This window comes from Leuciscus leuciscus, assembly GCF_965113295.1.
Source record: "Leuciscus leuciscus genome assembly, chromosome: 1".
Lineage (NCBI taxonomy): Eukaryota > Metazoa > Chordata > Actinopteri > Cypriniformes > Leuciscidae > Leuciscus > Leuciscus leuciscus.
Window position 1 is genome coordinate 55,297,753 of NC_138725.1, and position 22,335 is coordinate 55,320,087.

Here is a 22,335-nt window from a genome sequence, read left to right on the forward strand (position 1 = left end):
TTTCTTTCTTTCTTTCTTTCTTTCTTTCTTTCTTTCTTTCTTTCTTTCTTTCTTTCTTTCTTTCTTTCTTTCTTTCTTCTTTTTTTCTTCTTCTCAAATTCAAACTCTGTGTTAGTTTCAATGGAAGTGTCAACAAATGCAACATATTATTACCAAATAAAAATTGGTACAATTTCTAAGGAACCGACCAATTAACAGTAGCTTACGGCATTAAATAAAATACAAAAGTATTCACTATATACACATAACTCACATAAAGCAAAAGTACATATAAAATCTATCTATATTTATGTATTAAGTGTATTTAAATGGCACACAGACATGCTTATGTCAATGGTTGGCACACACATGAAGCGCCCCCTGTTGCACGGAAGTTGAATTGCTTTAAGGGAGAGTGGGCTGAGTTAACAGGGGTCAATTGAGCTTCTGAAAGTCAGAGTATAATAATAAAGTTTCTTGTTGATGACAAACAAATACATTTTAAATTGGCTTGCTACGCAAAATCTTTACAATCAAATAAATATTGGGAAATGTATATGGAACAGTTACAGTACAAGCTCAAGTGATGCAGAGATCCTGACCCTATAAGAGATCATAGTGTTAAAAAAAGTCCTCCTTGAATACTGAGGTACAGCAGCCAGGTACAAAGTAAATATTTTTTAAATACTTATGTCAAGCCACCTGTTTAAAGTTACATTAGACTTTGTCTTATCACCCATCTGTTTATTTCCCAGGGAGAGAGTGAGCATGAGGTTGCTGTCTTTACACAGTAGTGGAAAATAAAAACTCTCTAGAATATGTGATACCACTTATATTCCCAGAGAGAGGGACTTGCTGAGGTAGAGTATACAAAGGCTCCTTAGTGGTGCAAAAAGGCTTTCTCCCCGTTCTCACGTCACAAGTGACAGCAGAAATCAGCAGCAGGTAAAGCTATTTTATTGCATGGAATAAATGTCTCAAAATACAATCTTAACTAATGCATATTTATATTAGAGTAATATTTACTTAGTTACATCTATTTTTTAAGATTCGAATTGACTTTTACCTGTGCTAATCTGTCTCAGATATGATTAACTACTGTCTAATGCATGCCTGAATATTTCCCAGGGAAATATATGCATGTTTTCATCTTCATCTCAAAATAGCCTACAGCATGAAGATTACTTCCACTTTAAGTCTGCTCCTGGTATCCGTCCACATTGGAAACTCGTTTCTGATTGGAGCATTTAACATCAAATCCTTTGGGGACTCCAAAGCATCCAATGCCACTCTGCTTGACATCATTACCAAAGTGAGTGACACCCATAGAATACCCATATCATGCTTCTTGTTTGGTAACCTTAGTATTGTGTTTGTTAGGTGGTTCACCGCTATGACATTGTACTCATCCAAGAGGTGAGAGACAATGATCTCTCTGCAACTAATAAACTGATGGAAAGTGTAAATGGGTAAGTTGTTTAAGTTAATGTCTATAAGTTACAGTATTTATTTTTTTTTGTATAAAAAATAAATAAAATATTATTTTCATTATCAGAGGTTCCTCTCCATATGAGTATCAGCACATTGTAAGTGAGCCCCTGGGTAGGAGCACTTACAAGGAGAGATATCTCTTTATTTACAGGTAACATGTAGCTCATATTTCATATAAGACTGTATGTATACTAATATGTGTACCTGTGGTTCATATCAAATTAATAATTACACTTATGTTCTCATCAGGCGTCAGACAGTATCGGTTTCAAACAGCTTCCACTATGATGATGGATGTGAATCCTGTGGAACTGATACTTTCAACAGAGAACCCTTTGTTGTGATGTTCTCCTCTAATACAGGTGGCGGTCCCAGTTCATTGTCAAAATGTTACCAGTAATACAGTTGAAACGCACTGTTCAGCAAAAGCTTTTCATCTAAAGAAATTTATGGTGAAAATGAAGGGAATGTGATTTCCAGATCCTGAGTGACCATACTTACAGCTGAATATAAACTCCTATTAAAAAATTTGGGGTCAATAAGAATAAAAAAAGAAAAATAATAATGAATACTTCAACAAAAAAAAAGTCCTAACAAGTCTGTATTTTCCATAGCTGTCCGGGACTTTGCCCTCATTCCCCAGCATACATCTCCAGATGTCGCTGTGCAGGAAATTGATGCTCTGCATGATGTAGTCTTGGATACTAGACAACGTTTGAACACAAATGTAACTATACTATAATGCGAACTATGCTAATATAGTATGATTTAGGGAATTTGTGACATTTCATATTTCATTTCAGAACATCATGCTTTTGGGAGACTTCAATGCTGGCTGTAGCTACGTTTCAAATTCGAATTGGTCAAAAATACGACTCCGCACTGACCAAAGCTACACCTGGCTCATCCCTGACAGTGTGGACACAACCGTCACACACACAAACTGCCCTTATGACAGGTAGGGAAAACATCACAAGCTATCTGGATCAGATAAACTTATGTTATGTAGTGACTCATGATATGCTTGATATAAAAGGATTGTGGCCACGTCTGACATGATGAAAGGAGTGTCCCCTGGATCAGCACAGGTCTTTGACTTCATGGAAGCCCATGGATTGAGCCAGAGCTGGGTGAGGACAGGTTTTGCCCCATTGGGATTATTGTTAAGCAGCACAACGGTTTAAACATTAAACCTAAGGATCTCTAGAGACTGAGTTATTGCTGAGTGTATTCATCTGTCTGAAGTGCGCACGTCTCTCTCACAGGCCCTGGCAGTGAGCGATCACTTTCCAGTGGAGGTCAAGCTCATGTGAAAAAAGATCAAGGTTGTTCCCTCACAGCAGATACACACTGCTTCTAACACTTGGTGAGAATAAAAAGAAATCATTTGCTTCAACGAATGTTTGTCCAATCATTCTATAGCTATAAGAAATGCATAGGTGAAGTTGCAGCTATTTAAATGCTATTTGTATTTGCATTTAAAAAAAATAAAATTTAGCTGCAATATCATTTAAATTTAAAAGGAACTAGTGAAGGCAAAAGTTGATTAAAAATTCACTCAAAAAAGAAAAATACATCATGAAATCAAAATTGACCATTCTTATTTTTTTTTTATTATAATATAATGATGTGATTATTATTAACGTTTTATTTATGCACATAATTTTTTTTTAAATTCAAGTGCATTTGTAATATTTAATCAAAATAACTTCTCTCACTTGCAACGACATCTCTTCTCCTCTCTGAAGACATGTTACTGGTGTGAGGACAGGACAACCTGTCACTCGTATGACATCACAGCAAAAGCAAACCACAGCCATCCAATCAAATCCTATTGGACAAAAACAAGTCCAGCCCTACATTTTTTTTTCTTGATTGGGAAGCCGTTTCAATCGGATATATACGTCAAAATAGCGAATAAAAGACTATCGCAACTTCCGCTTCATAAAGACTTTAAAATAAAAGGCAACCAGTTGACCTGACATATACACATATGCAAAACTTTAATCTAAAACCTTGATGTTGAATAAAAAAAAAATTAAAAAAGTTAAATAGACAAGTTATTATGTCATCTATCCACATGCTAATGAGACCCCATTTTAGTTTTTATAAGATTTTATTTACAAATAAATGTATCCTCTAGTAACAAAAGAGAGGACAATGTGATATACAGTGACACTGATGCGCTACATAAAGACAATGTCAACAACAGGCACGTGTTCAGGTCCTCTGTCCTCAAGACCTCTTCTTCTTCAGCATCTCCATGTATATCCCAAGAGATTTCTGGATGGAGTCTTTGGTGATGAAACTGACGAAATTTGTGGTGTCGGCGTCTCTGTTCGCAAGAAGTTTGTCTATGGTGGGCTTTCTCATCATAGACTTACTTATCTGACGGGCATGATCTGTGGGCAAAAAACAGTGTACATGAACAAAATGTACTAACAATACCAGGCAGAAATATTGTATTTTGGAGCAAACTATTACTATTTACCTGGGATGGCCAACCATTTAGTCATGGTTACAGTAGCTGCGCTGAGAACTTTATCTTCAGGAACAAGCTCATCCACCAGACCGATCTTCAGGGCTTCAGGAGTATTGTACAGTAAACCGAGCTGAAGACCCTTCTCGGTTTCTCTATGGCCCACAACGTTTGCCATGGTGTCCTTAAACCTGGTTTACAAAATCTCCATTTAGTACCATCCTGTTTTACAGTAGGCATGTTTACAGGCACTCATTTTTCTTGATGACACGCCTAAAAGGAAAGCTGACAAATATGTCAGAAAAGTCTCCTCCACTGACCACTTTGTAAGATGTAAATAAACACATGCACATTCATAAGAAGTCAAACGCATCTAAACAGATCTTATTATAAAAAGGCTCATGTAAACATACGCATCACGGTACTGTGATATTTTTTAATACGACTTAGATTATAGTTGGAAACAAGCATTTTTTTCCCTACTGATCAGATTATTTATTTTCCCCTTCAATCCGATCGAAATTCACGTGGAACAATCTCAGTCGTTTTGATTGAGGTGTTTACATGAAGCCTTTTCAATCCGATGGAGCCATCAATCCAAATACTAATAGTTTATTTGGGCAAATGTAGCTACTAAATAGTGGTTCCAAAGTCCATGAATTGTGAAATTCACAGCAATAGCACTTACCAAAAAGGTGCAACTATACCAAGTTGTGTTTCATTGAGACCAATGTTATAGCGAGGGTTATCGGCCATAATCCTGTAGTCACAACACATAGCCAACAAACAGCCACCTGCAGGACTGGCTCCCTAAAAACAGAACAATTAAATTTATTCAACAACAAAAAATTTGACCATATATGAATACTTGACCTAAACCAGCCAGGTATCAGAAAACAGAAGAGCACATACTGGCACTCACATTGATTGCAGCGATTGTGACCTTGGTGGACCCATAAAGCTTAAGCCACGCGTCCTGTACAGCCTTCCAAAATTCTGCGCAGTGCTCTGGGCTCTTCTGATACATTTCCAAAATATCTAGGCCTGCAGAAAACACCTTCGGCTGGGCCTATAACAAAAACAGCACTGTCAATGAAACGAACATACTGTATAAACCAAACTGGATTCCACTAAAGCAGATGTTTCTGATGACTTACAGATGTTATGATCACACCTCTGCAGCCTCTGTCCAGTTCAAGTTTTTCTAAATTAATAGAAAACTCAGTCAAAAAGTCTAGACTGAGACTGTTGACCGGAGGACTTTGGAACTGCATTATAGCAACACCTGTGAGAATATTAAATTATTAACCTATAACAGGAATAACATTTTTTGGTAATGACTTTTTGATAAATGTGTAGTTGCAATGCAGTAAACCCATTATTAATGCACATTATGTATTAAGATTCTTACCAGTACTACTATCCAGGTCCACTTTCATTTTTGAGGATGATGAATATTTGTTTGAAGATACAAAGTATTGCAGAGCACAGGTTCTCCCATGACTACAGTTTCCAGACAGCAGTGATACAAACCCTGCAGAAATATATCTAATATTTTACATATGTAAAACTAAAAGCCAATGTATTTTCGCAGTGCATTTATTTGCCTATTGGTTAAACCTCTGTAAACATGCAATGTCCTACGCGAGCACTGTTGTATTTCCCAGTGTGAATAAGCTGTGCCCTTATTAAAGTTGTGAAAAGTAAAAGTTAACACCAAAACAACAACTAACATGATATGTGACAATGTGTTGATGTGTTCTGCTTTCTAAAACATATAGATTAAGTTAATTCGATCACTAATGATTACATGAAAACTTGAGTTGAACATGAACTCTTTTGTGGCCCACTGACCTTCGTCCTAATTCCTTAATGCATTGCTACTGCATACTTAATTAAAAATAAAACACAGTCAGTGGTCACTGCACAATAGAAAACAGCAAAAGTTTCAGATGAGGCAAAACACACACATACCAGAGGGGCTGAATTTGGTACAGTGCCTTAATACTGATGACATCTCGCCAGCTGAAGAGACAATGCTAAATTGCTAAAAACTTCACCGTTTGCGTACACGTGTTGCCAGATCTCGCTTGAAAAACAGGTAAGCTGTACTGATAAACATTCTCAAAATAAGTAACTTTCCCAAAATAACATCTTTGCATCTTTCTGTCAATTTTTTTCATTTTTAATACGTTTATCGATTAAAACAACTATATATTTTTACAGCAACCTACAACGGGCCATATATTTGTTAGCGACTTCATGAAAAACAAGCTGAAAGACGCTTTAAAAGGCGGACATGGCAACACTGCGACGTGCACAGTTTGTGTGACTGGTGAGCAGAGCGCCAATCAGCAAAGACGTACTTAATGTACTTTACTAAGATTGGTCAATTTTGGAAGGCGGTACATGTTGTGTCAGACTCAAGTGAGAGATGCCTGTCTTTCTCTTCTGTTCTGAGATTCGTTTTTATCATTCTGTTAGTGAACATTAATGACTTTTCTCGTAATTTTTCTGTTTTTTTTCAGCAACATGAAGCAACTGTTAATTGCCAGCCATTACTGCTACATGCACGTGTTGTTCATTTGATAAATTGACTTGATGTGCCTAATCATAACTTACATGAACTAAACTAAAACATTTGAAACAAGATTACAAATAAGGACAAGCCAAACTTTATTTAAAAATACAAGATGAAAAGGTATGACAATTCAGAAGCAATATAATCTATTTTTAGCAAATGAATCAGTCAGCAGAAAAAATGCCCTGACTAAATCGTACATTACATCTTACTGCAGCCGACATTACATCACAATTAACCCCCTAATTAACATGTTTTTAAAAATGGAGCATCATGCAATACAGATTACAAGTAGACTAATGATAACATCCAATTGTGAGGACAACATTATCAGTCACAATATGAATTTGAGAAAATATGTACGTATATTTTGAAAAATTATGAGGATTTCCATTTGATCAAATACATCTTATAATCATATTTTGACTGTAGAGTCACACGGTTATCAAAAATGACAATTCACAAAAAAACATCCGCTAATCTTTTGTGCGCTCTCTTATTTCTTCCTATTGCTAACTAGCTCACAGTTAATGATGATTTAGCATTTGTCTCCCTCATAAAGGCATTACATAATGCACATGCAAGTTATACATTACCTATGGCATTTGTTACCTTTCTTCAAGACATCTTATTCTTATCATTTCCGCAGAGTATTTCTGAATATTCTGCGATATATATGAATAGGCTATGATAGCGCAGTAGATAATTGTTCAAGAGAAATCAAGATATGCACATGTCAGATAATAACATCAGAGATGGAGATGGAAGTGTAAGGTAACAGTATCATCAGGCATATAAACAATAAAATGTATTTATTTTGGAATGTCAAAAAAAAAAAAAAAAAATCATAGACAATCTAATATCAAAGCTAGATGGAGGACGGTTACAGACACCAGGACAGAGATGAACAGATTTTGAACAATTTCAGGGAATGAGGAGGGTGCTTGACTATGGGCTCCAGTGATGGTGGGTTCCCAGTTGAAAAGACCAGCAAATGTTTAGCCTAGCTGGTGTGCCAATCGGGCTTCTTAACTAGACTAACCAGTAAGACAAGTGGTACCAGCTTCACCAGAAATGCTGTTTGACCAGCTAAGTTTTGGTCTTTTTTGCAGGGGTTTAATGCTCAGAAATACCTTTTGGACAAGCAACACTTAGTACAAACCACTTCCTACACATGTATTTATCAGTTAACAGCAGGCTGATTACATCATCAATACAAGACATTAGCCATAGCAGACACAATGGCTTCACATCCAAGCATGCACTGATCTGGTCATGGGCTCTGTAAAGAACTCTAAATGCATTGCAAGAATACAGACATTGTAATATTTACAGTTTACACTAACCTGAGAGTACAGGCATGAGGAATTTCATTTGTTGATTATACCGCTGTTATATCTATTACAAAGTACTAAGTCACCTCTAATACCCTGCCAGTCACTGTTTGTCCTCACCGTTGATTACACTTAATATGTAAGAATGTCTTCATTATTTTAAGGTTTTTGTTATATGACTAATTGTTATTTAACCATTTGCAAAGTCAACTCCAGCTGCATATCTACCTAGCCTAGTCCTCCGTTTTAAACATTAGTCATAAATTGGGTATTTTGCTATGCATCTGGGAGAGAGAGAGACAGAGGAGAACCTCTTTACTCTGCACTGTCCCAGTCTTTTTTGATATGCAGGTTCCACTCCCACGACAGATGGTCTGTCTTGTCGTCATCTGTGAAGTAGGATTTGATGTGGTAGCTTCCCCGAACGATCATGCCCTTCGGAGCCTCCTCCACCGGGGTCATAAACTCATGCTCCTCGGCTCTTGGACCGTAGCTGCCCACCATGTACACTGCCTTATCCACTACAGGTAAAAATGAAAATATCTTTTAAATTTAGTAAACATTTTGTGTCATATTCATTCATTTGAAATTGAATTGCAAAATAGCATGACAGTCCATCTTACATCAATTTTGAATGCCACATATTTATGGAAGCTTGTTTCCGCCATGGAATAAAAAATAATTGCGACTTTTTATCTCTGACCGTTTTCTCAGAATTTTGAATTTATATCTCGCAATTCTGACTTTATAACTCGCAATTGCCAGTTTATCTCCAACAAGAAAAAAGACTGAATGTATTTCTCACAATTCCGAGTTTATAACGTGCAATTCTGACTTTTTTCTTAGAATTGTGAGATATAAACTTGCAATAAAAAAAAAGCTAATTGCGACTTTCTAACCTGTGTTTGACTTCTGACTTGTTTTTCAGAATTGGGAGTTTATATCCCACAATTTGGAGTTTCTCGCAATTCTCGCAAAAAGTTGCAATTACCTTTTATATTTTTTATTCCAGGCTGGAAACAAGCTTACATACACATACGAGAGAGGGTGGCTCTTAAACGGTCATGAAACCCTAAACCAAATTGTCTGAGATTTTAACAGTTATGTGTGTTGAACATTATAGAAGTCAATGTTACCATCCATTAGTTCATTTTCAACTTCCGGGTTTAATTTCGTCTTTGTGTCAACGTCACAGGATGTAACGTTTTCTCGTACTATAGTACGTCAGTGACTCATCGGTCGGTGTCTCATAATTATTCATGAGACTGCGTGTCCTTATCCTATGAGAAGACGCCTGGCTTAATTATTCATGACAGCACACGTTGATTTCCTATTACAGGCGTTTCAAACCGTGAGATTGCAAACGAGAGATGCATTAATAGATCAAAAACAAGTGTTTGTTTTAGCTTTGTAAGAGTTTCTGCATCGCACAAGTTCTCTTCAATAGATCCCGAGTCTTCGACACAAGTGCGATTCATCCACACTGGTTGACTGAAAACTGATTGATTGGTTTCCCCCACAAGTAAACTGGCCAATGGCATTTTTTAACCTGACAGGCAAATGGATAGAGAAAAGCATTTGGCAAAACGACACAAAAAAAGCAAATAAACTTTTGTCAATTTATTTAATTGTTTTTAAAAAATGATTTAGTCATTTTTAATTATTTTATTATTATTACTACTTTTTAAACATGAATTAAATAAACCATTTTAAATATGCCGTAATTTTTTTTATTTCCATTGTTATGTTTGAATCAATAAATTGAATTGAATTGTGTCACACCTCATAGAGATTATTGACTATAACTGATATTGTTAATATTTTGTGCCGTTATTTTTTTCTTGTCATGTTGAATCAACAAGTTTTTAATTCAAAACTTTTAATTATTGACATGACACAGTTTTCTTTATAGTTGACAAATCTATAAATGCTTTGTTAATAAACATTAACACTGATCATCAATAGTTTCCTGTTTATATAATATCAGATCAACTCAAAGTGGAGTTATCACAGATAATCTGAGCATTGCTGGAGTCAAATAATCTCAAGATTTTGCCAAAAACATAACATATATAAATATAAGTGAAATGTGTTTATCAGATAGTACTTTAAAATGGAAATGTAAGCTGTTTATTTAAATCACGCACATTAAAACAGTACATGTGTGTTTAAAGAGATCCATACACCCTTGACTCAAACACATTCCCAGCACCAAGCAAGGCCAACATTCAAATTCATGAATACAGATGCTCTAGTCTTACCTCTGAGTCCTTTCCTGTAGGTCAGATGCACATATTTCAGTCCAGACACAATGTCCCTGTTGACCTAATGGGAACAGATGGGATGAATTAGAATAAATATTAATTTAACATATCATTTTCATTCTCACAGTCACCAGCAGAGGTCCTGTTAGATCCTTGAACATTTAGGAATTCACGTCAGGGAATACATGGAATTTGCACTGAGATTAAGTCACTGTCTATTTTAGTGTATTTATACATGAACTATAATGCTATATTCTACAGTATCTTCTGTATCAAGCTAAATCAGGCACTTAATTCCTGATTAATCATGGGATAGAAGGATATTGTTGGATACAAAAAGATTTTGGGAAGAACAGTATTTTGCGGGAACATGATCTGGTATGACTCACAGTGATTCTAGATGCCACTTAATTAAAATTTCTTGAGAAAACGAACAAAACAAAAACATTTCAACATCATCCATATTGCGAAGCAATACACAAACCCACTTTCTGCTTACATTGTACCCCGAACTGTTTACAAATATTTTAAGTGTGTTATTTTTTAGGAACTTTTAGCCTGGGAAAGAGTGTCTGTGTGTATTTCTGTATGTTCTTCATAGTGCTGGCCTGATCAAGACAGGAAATAAACAATCTATCCACTTCTAGCCTTGCATTTCATATCTACATTCCTGAGGCTGCAGAAGCTTGGGTTCAACTTTCAAGGGCATTTAAACAATATTGTAAAATTAGCCTTATTTTTTTACAATACCTCAGAATAACAGATTTAAAATAAAAAAAATAGGTTAAAAAAACAAACAAAAAAACAATACACAACAGTATAAAAGATTAACCACAACTGCTGACTGTTTAATTCCATTTGTATTCTTCAAAATCTATTTTATTTTTACCTTAAAGTGGATTTTCACCCTGTAGTCCACTCCCTCCTTCATGGTGAAGTTTTTCTTCTTCAAAACATCGAGGTCACCTGTGTGTAAAAAAAACAACCATCAGCCAGAGTAAAATTCAGAGTGGAATTGTGCATTGTTATAATCAGTGTTGGGGTAACGAGAGTCAGTGTACTTTTTCAAGTAACACATTACATTTAAATTTACAACAAAATATCGGAGTTACTTTTTCAAATAAGTAACGCCATGACTTTGTTTTCTACGGTGGCTGAGAGAGCTCAACGCACTGCAAATGAAGAAAACACATGCAAATAGAAAAACACCTGCAAATTAATAAAACATCTTCATCAATTTCACAACACATGTGTGCTCCAAATACTCACAACACAACCAAATACAGAAACACGCTGCAAATAGCACAGACCACAACGGAAACGTTTCCAGGGGACCCCAATAAGTGACGAACCCGGCTGGGACGTGAGCATCCCTATGCCCTACTCCCTTCGAAGGGCAGAGCTCTTGAAGTGGGGACTTTGGAGTGAGCGGGGCACTAGTGTGACATTATGTAGCCGTTTGGAACGCACTTGATGAAGGGAGCAACGAAAGATAACGTAATTTCCTCATTATTTTCATCTGGGATGTTCCCATGACAACGCAGCACCGTGTCCATCTTACGACAGAAATTTCTATTATTGCTGTTAACATAACTGTTGCAAATAAATATACATTTTAAACAAAAAAGTTTGTAAAATATGCATTATATATCTGTGTGTGAGTGTCTCAACTTTAAAACTTGCCTTCTCATCTTTGGACCCTGCATTACCTAACATTTCTTATGAAACTTATTTAAACATAACAAAATTTGTACAATGTAACTGATGTATAGATTAATATCTTACTCATCTTTTTAATTTATTTTTTGAGCTCATTGTTAACTCTTCTTTTCTCATTTGTATTCTGATGACATTGAACATATTGTTAATACATTTTGTATATTGTATACAAAGTTATATGTCATAAACATGTCATCTCTGTATGTTTTGTAAAAAGTATATAAAAAAAAAAAAAGTAAAATAAAAAAGTAGACTTTGAGCTGTAAGCATTTACCAGCCGGGTTCGTCACTTATTGGGGTCCTCTGGAAACGTTTCCGTTGTGGTCTGTGCTATTTGCAGTGTGTTTCTGTATATGGTTGTGTTGTGAGTATTTGGAGCACACATGTGTTGTGAAACTGATGAAGATGTTTTCTTAATTTGCAGGTGTTTTTCTATTTGCATGTGTTTTCTTCAGTTGCAGCGCTTTGACCTCTCTCGGCCACCGTAGTTTCCCCATTTATAGTCAGACACCTCTCCTGTCCCCATGTTGAATGAAATAAGGAGAAAGGCGCACCGTATATATTTTTTGCAATTCAGAATGGCAGCACAGCCGAAACTAAAGGTTTGTTTGAGCTGCACCCTCTACTGTACAGGAGTGGATTTGCATTTCATTCAGCGTCAAACTTATACATTTCACTTTTGGTGTGTAAGGGCCTTTACATTTGCCAAAATATAACTTTTTTTTTTCCATTAAAAAACATACAAGCAAGCCCAGACCAGGAGAGAAAAAGTAACAAAAGTAGTGCAACGCATTACTTTTCATAAAAGTAACGTAATGCAACTTAAAGGTATAGTGGAGGATTTTCTTTTTCCGGGTGGATCATCAAGACTATTGGTCCTCCTAATTGTCAATCATTCTGATGATATGTTTACGTAAGGCCGTCGTACATGCTCGTCCTTTCTGCGCATGCGCACTTTCAGGTGTATATGTGTGGTGAGCTATGGTTTCAGCCATAGAAATCTCTATATAATATCTATGGTTTCAGCCATTCATTGAAGCTCGCCGTTCTCACCGGGTTTTTTCAAAATGTCTGAGGGTCGCAAGAGAAAAAGTGCCTACGAATTGTATGACAAGAAGAGAAAGGCCTCTGAAGAAAGAAACAAGACCAGAGTGTTTTTGGGAGAATATTTCACACGCTGGCGTGTGCTAAAAGCACAGGTCGGGCTTCCCACTGATGCCTCAGTCGCAAAGTTTCTACTCGACAGGTAAAGTTTGGCATGCTATTTGGAGAAATCCACTTAAAATCACTGCTAGTAAAAGTTCATGTAAGCTATGATTAGCGATGCTAGCGTTTAATAGGCGTTCCCTCTCGGGAGCAGGTAGAGTGTTGTGCATGTGCATTTTTTCAAAAAGTGGAGAGGGTGGTTCTTTTCTAAAATTCGGGAAAATCCTCGACTATACCTTTAATTACATTTCAGGGAGTAACGCAATATTGAAATGTTAAAATTACTTTTAAAACGAACTTTCCCCAACACTGGTCATAATCACATTTTTAAAGAAATATAACAGAAATCAATATCATAATTGTAAATGCGAGCCTTTTATGTTGCAGGTCGCATTTTGCTTATAGTTCAACTGAGTTCAATGCAAAGAGTTTCCTTGCAAAAGTGCAATTGCTGCGTTATCAATTTATCCCTTTAATCTGCCCTAAGTGCTTTGTAATGGATACTGAAAGAGACCAGGGAGGAAGGAGAAATCGGAGATTGATACAATGAACAACATTAATGATGATTTGTGGCCCATTCACGTGATGCCAAATGCCAGACTGTGTTTATTAGTGTCCTTAACATTAATACTATTTTAGACTATAGAGGCTTTATCATGTAGTGGAACTGGACCTCGGCTCGGAGAAGTGGATTCTCTGCATGTGCTGACGTGTGATGTCAATGTTAATATAACAGAAGCGGCATCAAACCCTCTCAAAACCCCTTCAACATCACAAAGATGAAAATCCCTTATCTGTAACTGACTAAATCTAGCTCTGATAATCACTGTAATAACATAATCCTGATTGGACAAGAGGATTAGTCCATGTCCACGACAGTGAGAGTTAAAACGTGGGGTGTGTGATCTCCTTATGAAATGCTGATTAGCTCCACTTACATGCAAATTAGATTGTCCGCACACATTACATAGTCATACACTACTGGTCAAAAGTTTGCGGTCTATAATTTTTTTTATGTTTTTGAAAGAAATTTCTTATGCTCAACAAGGCTGCATTTTTTTTAAATTAAAAAATACAGTAATATCATGAAACATTATTACAATTTAAAATAACAGTTTTCTATGTAAATATATTTTTAAAAGTAATTTATTCCTGTGATGGTAAAGCTGAATTTTCAGCATCATTAGTCCAGTCTTCAGTGTCACATGATCCTTCAGAAATCATTCTGATTCACTGACTTGCTGCTCAAGAAATATTTCTTATTATTATTCATGTTGAAAACAGTTGTGCTGCTTAATATTTTTGTGGAAACCATTTTACTGTCAAATGACAGTAACTACAAAAAACTTTTGACTACAAAAAACGACAACATCCTAGCCACAGACCTTCGTTTGGTAGTGTACTCATTGGGTTTCCATGATTTATGTGGATTTTTCAGAGGCAGGACGCATCACCTGGGGGACATTTATAATTCTTGAGGGGGCAATCACAGTCCAGGGGGGGAGAGGGCACAAATTGAAATTGAGGGAGCACAAATGCGATCTTAGGGGTCGATGGCCCCTTATGGCGCCGGGCCAGGGACATTTCATAGACATAATGATTTTCGTACTTTACAAACTATATTTTATCCCCTAACTCTACCCATCACAGAAACCTTTCTGTATTATTTTAACATTTTCAAAACAAAAAACATTCAGATTTTACTATCCTTACGGGAAGTGACATTTGGTCCCAACAACGAAGATGCGCACACATACAAACACATACGTATGTGTGTGTGTGTGTAGATGTGTGTTCTTTCCTTCCCTGCATTTAAAGATTCAGAAGGACTTGGTTGGTTATGAACACAGTGTGCTGAAGTTGTTGTAGCTGGTGTGTCGTTTGAATGACTCCCACACAGCAATGAGAGAGCAAAGATGGAGATGGATAATAAGGAAGGAAGATCCCAGCGGAGGCTCAAGCAGTCTGGAGGAGCTGCAATCTGGCAAGAGGTGAGAATGAGAGCGGCCCATTCCACCCTCACTCCCACTGCTGCAGCGTTCAACACAGACACCTCATCACCATCAACATCACTCACTAAATCCCGCTTTACTAAAAGATACGTTTCCTACAGAATAAACACACATTCGATCATTCGCATTCGCAGGGAGGTTTCTACAAGCGTCTTGGAAACGTTGATGCAGTTCTTCTGGGTTTAGTTTGTCTCAGTTTTTTGTTTGATATGGAAACTGATATTTCCTACCGACACACTACAGCAAAAGATACAATTAACTGGCTTAAACAAATTTTGGGGGGGTGAAAATACTAACGTGCCTAATGCCGGGGACACACTTAACGGCTAGCTGAAACATTCTAAGACTGAACTGAACACACTTACAGACTGTTTCCAATGACTGGAGCAGATTTTAAACACTGACTGTCTCTGATTCGGCGCGTTTGGGCATAATCAGTCGTAAGTATCAAAAAAACATTCATCATCGGCCTTACAGTTAAGTGTGTCCCCCGCTTAAGACTTTTGCACAGTACTATATATTTGTACGTTTTTATTTTTTATTTTTAGAGTGCATCCTCAGTGGTTTATTCACATCTCTCTCAGAGGGGATGCGACGAACACTGCAAAATATTCAGCTGCTCAGATATGGACTATTCGGATTCAATTAAGAGCGGCATGATAAGGTCTGGCTTCCTGCTGCTCTAATCTGAACGTCAGCAGAGCAGAACTTCTGCTGTCACGCTGAGTGCTATTCGAGTCTTGAGTGCAGTCAGGTTCTGCTCCCCACCTTCATCCACCACTAACTGTTACAGTCTTTTTTCTCCACTGCGTGTCGGCCCAGCCACATCCATCAAAAACTCAGTCTGGTTAGCGCGTTCCATCCCAGTGGACGTCCCACAGTGAGGTGCCACGCTCGGCTGTCACTCACAGCAGGACTCTGGCACATCTGCGTTCCTGATCACAGATCTCTAATGTGCTCCTGCTTACAGCTCAGGCTATGGAATGATATGTTATGCTGTTTATCAGCAGGTTCTTGTATAGTGAAAAGTGTTCGCTCTATATTTATGGATTGGAATGAATTTAAAGCTGCAGCATGGTATTTCAGTAGCCTGGAAATCCAGACCTAAATCTAAAAGCAAATTCAACTTGTGCTCTCGCGAGAACTCTGGTTTACCAGGGTAGTATTTCAGTGCAAAAACTATGTTTTTAAATGTATATGTAAATGTTTAAAAAATATAAAATTTCATTTAAAATACAGTACCATTCAAAAGTTTGGAGTAAGACAGACTTTTTATGCTTTTGAAGGAGGAGTCTTATGTTCACCAAGGCTGCATAAATACAGTAAGAACAGTAATATTGTGGAATATTATTACAATTTATAATAACCGTTTTCTATTTTAATATTTTAATATATTTGAAAATGTAATTTATTTTCAAATGTATTATCCTTCAGAAATCATTCTGATATGATGATTTGCTGCTCAAGAGTTTTTTTCAGGACTCTTGATGAATAAAGTTTGGAAATTTAAAACATTTGTAACATTATAAATTCCTTTACTGTCATTTTGATCAATTTAATGTGTCCTTGCAATAAAAATATATAATAACCATTAACCAGCCATCAGGCAACCAATAAAGAAATAAACACTGTTTTGTTCCTTTTATTTCAGTGCAGAGGTAATTTAAGAATAGAAGTTGCTAAACAGGAAGTCCACACACAAAAGCGCAACAGTGTACTCTGTGTTAAGAGGGCAACGCCTTCCTGTACCAACTCAAACCGTAAGTCATTTCTGGTTTTGTTCTAAAAGAGGAAACGTGCTGCTGCATATAGGTTTGACACTGTGAATAAATAACGTTACAGATTTTATATCTAAAAAGGGCTTCTTACTTTAAATCTCTGATTTAAACAGCCCAGAATCATCCTATTGCCTAGCAACCAGGTGACCTTTTGCCGTATTCCCGTTGTTAAAGAGAAAAAAACACACTGTTGAACCGGCTGGGGGGGGGGGGTGTGGTATTGCAGAAACCTGCTCTGACCGTCAAAAGACCATACAGTCCCCTCTAGTGTATGGAGGGCGGGTACATGGTTACATACAGCAGTGTATGTTGATTTGTGTTGCAGATCTCCATCTCCTGCCTGCTTGCATGATATTGGCTGGCAGTGTAAGGAATGACATCATCATCATCCCTCTGAAGGCAGGGGAGGTGAAGCATTAGGATGCAGTGCAGAGCTACTGAGGCTCTGTCAATAGTGTCAACTAAGCAACTGCCCTCCCAGCTCTTGATCAGCAGCCTTTGTGTGGACAAAACCACAGATCACAGATTCATCCACTTACCTCAACCCACATAACTATCATCCTACCGATACTAATCACACCAAAAATATATGAGTTGAATGCTTTGGATTTTAAATAGGGTTATCAGTGTTGTTATTGTTATTGCTCACATAACTGGACTATTGGACTGTTTATGTGAGACACATGCGATTTATTTATTTATTTATTGTGTGAAATGCAGCAAACACTAAGCCCAAGAAAAATTTCCCCAAGGGGACAATAAAGTAAAATTGCATTGTATCGTTAAATAAAACTAAAAAAAATAATTTACATTAATTGGAATAAAGCTTGAATATATTAAAATATAAATATTAGATAAAAAAACGAACAAATTAGTTAAAGCTATATAGAAATAAAATTAATAAAACTGAAAATATTAAAAATAAAAGCTAATTGAAAATATTAAAAAATAAAATAATAGTATATAAATAAGTCAATGTAGTATTATTTTAGTACAATTAATCATATAAAAAAATTATCTGTGCAAAATAATATATATAAAAAAATGTATTACAGTAAAACAAATAAAACAACCCCATTTGAGGGATTGTCACAGTAAGTATTAGTATATCCAATTAATCTAAATAAATAAAATGATATTGACTCGGCTGACGGCTCTCATTTTAAATGAAGTTGATTATGTTTACACTTGTTGACTAGTTTGTCTTGTGAGACTCACCTGTCAGATCCATGGTGATGGGTCCAGGGGCCTGGTCACACATCAGAGTCAGCCGAGTCACCTGAACATTAGGAATGGTGGGATCTGCAATGCAATAAATAAAACAGATGAGAAACAGCTAAATGTCTACTCCACATTTATTATTGAAGCATACGTCTACTGTACCTACAGGATAAACCCATCAGAATAGCCTTTTTTCCTAAGTGCATAAACAATAAGGAATAGGCAACCAGTGTTTACTGGGTATAATATTCTCAGCATGCAGTGAAGCTTTTAGACCAAAATGATTTGCTGGTTAATAACGGTTCTGGAACAAATGTGAGTGGTGCTTGCCTGTACCAAGTTCCCCGTCACAAAATTGAGACTTTAAGTGTGATCGCTTAGAAAAAAGTAATAGCACACATCTTTCACACAATTTGAAGAATCATTCCCCAAGCCGATTCATCCACACATTCATCATGTATGTGTGTCTCAGGCCAGAGGGAAGATACTTTGACTGGACTAAATAGAGTAAAAATGGGGAGGCGGAAACGGGGCTTTCATGTGCACCTCCAACGCACTGGCCAGTCAGTGTGTAAATAAGACACATTACTCATCTCAGATAACAGCAGATGAGCATCATCAGTTCAGGTTTGTGGAAAGACAGGTTTCTCCAGTCATACAAATCACACTAACTTCCATTGTTTTATCTGTCGTCAATATAAAAAGCTGTGTTCCAAAACCTAGTGAGCCGACTTAATACCTACTGCCTACTTAGCACAATAACGGTCATGGAACCTCGTAAGTGACTTTGAGGTAACACTATATGGGCACCACACGAATAAAGTTCCTCACAGGAAACAAATTGCCAGTTGCTAAGCTAACGAGACGATTCTCAAACAACTCTTGAAAATCTAAAAAATGACACACACATTGAGTAAAACTGGTTAAGTTTACCGTTAACATGTTGCTAAGCTAATGAGACGATACTTTAAAAATACGTATAAAAAAATACACACAAATATTGGGTAAAACTGATTTCAATTGAGTTTAATGGTAGCATGTTGCTAAGCTAACAGGTGATACTCTAAAAATACATTTAAAAATGACATATATATATATATATATATATATATATATATATATATATATATATATATATATATATATATAGAGTAAAACTGATTGCAATTAAGTTTGACATTAACATTGCAGCTATATATTAATATATAGCTAGTAATAACTCATAAAAATAATTAACACAAATATTGGGTAACATTGATTTCAATAGAGTTTGATGTTAGCATATTGCTAAGGAATCATACTCTCAGCATACAAATATACAGCAAAAGTAACACAAATATTTGTTAATTGACCAATTTGAATTACACTGAGCTATTTTTATGAATACCTTTCGGAACTGATATTTAAAAAAAAGTTATCTTAAAAGACAGCATAATTAAGTTGCCTATCTTTGGAACAGCCTTTGTGTCAGGAAATAGCCAACAATTCTTTAAAATGCAGTTCAGAAGGTTTCTGAAACTGAACTACAGTGTCTTTCACAAACATAATCACCTTCATTATAAGATAAAGAGGCATTTAAAGTCTTGTCAATCACTGTTGCTAATAACCCGGCATGCATTCCCTCCCAGGTTTCTTGTGTCCATAGGAGCTCTGGCCATTACAGAAATAGATCGGGCCTGTCAGGGTTTAGGTGGACACAGAGACACTGCAGGTTAGTGACCCCAGCATGCTGTCTCAGCACATTTAACAGTGATAGAGCTGCGGCTGCCCCACCCCTTAAAGGAACAGTTCACCCAAAAATGAAAATTCAGTCATTATTCACCCTCATGTCATTCAAAACCTGCATGCTGTTATTATTTTTTCCACTGTAACACAAAAGGAGACTTTTGAATCTTTTCCATACAACCATAGAGCACTATGACTATGTCAAGCTCCACGAAAAAAGGACACACACACACGCACAGTACGCACAATCAACATAAAAGCAGTTTATACAGAGTTAGAGTGATTATGCGAACTCCCATAGGCCCTACATCATAGAAGTTGTCCCATGAAGCATGCAGGGGAGATGACTAGCTTTATTCAGGCGCTTAACTCTACTGTTCCACTAAATTATTGTTTCTGCAGTGCCAAGAGGGAGCTAGTGGTGTAAAACTACACATAACAAATTGTTGGACGGGTCTCATTGATGCAGTGTTATTGATGCAGGGTGGGCTGGTTTTAAAAGTGGGAACTACAGTTCATCATCCGCTGATGACCACAAGTGCTGCCACCCGCCGCAGGCATGCTCACTCGCAAAACTGCACACTGGGGACTGCAAGCACCAAACATGACTGATCACCCCGGCATAATCCCACTATTATATCTGAGAAGATCTTATGGCAAATGAATGAACGTCAGGACAAGCCTATTTCATATTTCCAGTGTTTTCAACCTCAGAGAAGGGGTAAAGGGATAGTTTACGAATAAATGTGGTGATTTTTTTTTTTTACCCACATCAATAAGATTAAAAAAAATGTGACCCACATTTTTTTCCTCCGTGTAGTACAAGAGGAGAACTTAATAATATACTAATTATTGTTAGATTAATAAAATAAATAAATGTGGCTTTAGCAACTATCTGAAATATGTTTTAGTTTAAGCACTAAAATTACTAACTGGAAATAAATAATAAATAAAACTGAAATAAAATTTAAATAAAACTAAATATTAATATTTAAAAAAATAATTATAAAAATGACAAGCACATAATTAAATGACTATAAATTAAATTGAAAACTGAAAACATAAAAATAAAAAATAATTCAAGATAATAATAAAAAATAATATAATATATAAATAGTACTAAAATGACACTGGTACCGATCTTAACGTACAGATTGTGAACGACATGAGGGTGAGTAAATTATGTTGCAATTTTCATTGCATACACAATATAGGAAATGAGGACATAAGGAAGGGTATGTATCATAGTTCTCAAGAGGCAAAAGATCCACTTTTTTTGCCTTGCCCTGATTGGTCATCATGATCTCAGGACTGTAAGCAGATCTTTCAGTTATTATACTGAAACACAAAGCGCTATAAAATACCAGCGCAAGCTGCCGTTTGAATTCCAGAATATTGAATAAAGGCTATTATTAACCTGGCCATAACCAACAGAACAAAGATGAATCATTTATGAATCAGAGGACTTACAAGGTAAATACCCTAGGCACACAAGTTGCTTTTGATTGAAAAAAAAAGAGAAATGACTGCAGTTGATTAATTCTCAACAGAAAATTAAATTGCATCTAAATCAAACGTTTTAAGCCCTGTGAGTCAAGAAGAAATTAATCTGCCTTTTATGCCTTTAGGAACACTGTATCAGCAAGTATTTCAGTTCACACTTAAAGGATTTGAAGTATATATTTGGATTTTCCCTGTGGCAAAAGAAATTAGGATTGCTGGGCTTTGATCATAATATCACAGACACAATTCATCATAGAGAGAAACAGAAAAGACACAAAGCTATTTCACTCAATAACTGAGTGAGAAATACAATAACAGATCTTATAATTAATGCAACGGGACAGAACATCAAATGCAAATTATTCAGCGTTATGCAGGGAGTGGAATCATAATTCATGTTTCATGTTTTTTCTAAACAACAAAGCAGTTCAAAGCTATGCTCTTCAAACTAAGTGATAGCCACCTTCTCATTCTTTCCCTGAGTTAAGAGGATATTGTTTGGGGGCTTTGAACCAAGACTGGAGTCCCCCGGGGGATCTGAATCCGTCTAGACAGCAGGAGGAGAAGGGAGAGACGTCCCTGGAGAGCCGAGCTACAGCTTTAACCATGAAGACAATACAATCTTCACAAGATGAGATTCTTTGCAACATTCATTATTTGTGTGTATCCATAAATGTGGGTCAAAATATCAATCAGATTCAAATAATGTTTTGAAGTTTTTCGGTGAGACTGTGATGTACTAAAAATGTCTTCAAATGTCGAGAAAATTCACCAAGTCTGCATTTATTTGATCAAAAATACAGTAAAACAATTATTGTAAAATATTATTACAATTTAAAATAACTGTTTTCTATTTGAATAAGAAGTAATTTATTCCTGTGATGTCTCAGCTGAATTATCAGCATTACTCTAGTCTTCAGTGTCACATGATCCTTCAGAAATCATTCTGATAAGCTGATACATTTCTTGTTATTATCAATGTTGAAATATTTTTGAGGAAACCATCATACCTTTTTTTCTGGATTATTTTATGAACAGACTAT

At 36.2% G+C, this 22,335-nt stretch overlaps 3 protein-coding genes across 4 annotated transcripts in view; 1 reads left to right on the forward strand and 2 right to left on the reverse strand.

Annotated features, from left to right (window-relative positions):
- Positions 1–69: 69 nt before the first annotated feature.
- dnase1 (deoxyribonuclease I) lies at positions 70–2,866 on the forward strand. 2 transcript variants are annotated; one of them, XM_082143393.1, is made up of 9 exons: positions 70–924; positions 1,108–1,291; positions 1,360–1,448; positions 1,535–1,621; positions 1,720–1,832; positions 2,085–2,197; positions 2,274–2,428; positions 2,507–2,600; positions 2,736–2,866. In XM_082143393.1, the coding sequence occupies exons 2-9, from the start codon at positions 1,154–1,156 to the stop codon at positions 2,781–2,783; spliced, it is 837 nt and encodes a 278-aa protein (XP_081999519.1). In that variant the 5' UTR covers positions 70–924; positions 1,108–1,153; the 3' UTR covers positions 2,784–2,866. The 2 variants fall into 2 exon arrangements, with proteins under 2 accessions (XP_081999519.1, XP_081999520.1); XM_082143394.1 differs by having other exon boundaries at positions 1,146–1,291.
- A 701-nt stretch (positions 2,867–3,567) lies between these two features.
- Positions 3,568–6,184, reverse strand: eci1 (enoyl-CoA delta isomerase 1). Its single transcript, XM_082143376.1, has 7 exons — positions 5,924–6,184; positions 5,361–5,483; positions 5,107–5,234; positions 4,872–5,018; positions 4,638–4,759; positions 3,962–4,140; positions 3,568–3,872 (listed from the first exon to the last, which is right to left on the reverse strand). Exons 1-7 carry the CDS (start codon positions 5,964–5,966, stop codon positions 3,706–3,708), a joined length of 909 nt encoding a protein of 302 aa, XP_081999502.1. The 5' UTR covers positions 5,967–6,184; the 3' UTR covers positions 3,568–3,705.
- Positions 6,185–6,608: 424 nt separating this feature from the next.
- Positions 6,609–22,335, reverse strand: part of arhgdig (Rho GDP dissociation inhibitor (GDI) gamma) — a 29,766-nt gene continuing 14,039 nt past the window's right edge. The window contains exons 3-6 of the mRNA XM_082143570.1: positions 18,062–18,145; positions 11,018–11,094; positions 10,126–10,189; positions 6,609–8,385 (exon numbers count right to left, since the gene is read on the reverse strand). Coding sequence (XP_081999696.1) covers positions 8,180–8,385; positions 10,126–10,189; positions 11,018–11,094; positions 18,062–18,145 — 431 coding nt within the window. The 3' untranslated portion in view covers positions 6,609–8,179. The remainder of the gene's footprint in view (positions 8,386–10,125; positions 10,190–11,017; positions 11,095–18,061; positions 18,146–22,335) is intronic.

Excerpts from the sequence above, each read along its gene's own strand:
- dnase1 (XM_082143393.1), top strand. The coding sequence starts at position 1,154 with ATGAAGATTACTTCCACTTTAAGTCTGCTCCTGGTATCCGTCCACATT. Across the intron at positions 1,292-1,359 it reads TGCTTGACATCATTACCAAA|GTGGTTCACCGCTATGACAT; the intron begins GTGAGTGACACC and ends TGTGTTTGTTAG. Across the intron at positions 1,449-1,534 it reads CTGATGGAAAGTGTAAATGG|AGGTTCCTCTCCATATGAGT; the intron begins GTAAGTTGTTTA and ends TTTCATTATCAG.
- eci1 (XM_082143376.1), bottom strand. The coding sequence starts at position 5,966 with ATGTCATCAGTATTAAGGCACTGTACCAAATTCAGCCCCTCTG. Across the intron at positions 5,235-5,360 it reads GGACCTGGATAGTAGTACTG|GTGTTGCTATAATGCAGTTC; the intron begins GTAAGAATCTTA and ends ATATTCTCACAG. Across the intron at positions 4,760-4,871 it reads TCACAATCGCTGCAATCAAT|GGAGCCAGTCCTGCAGGTGG; the intron begins GTGAGTGCCAGT and ends TTCTGTTTTTAG.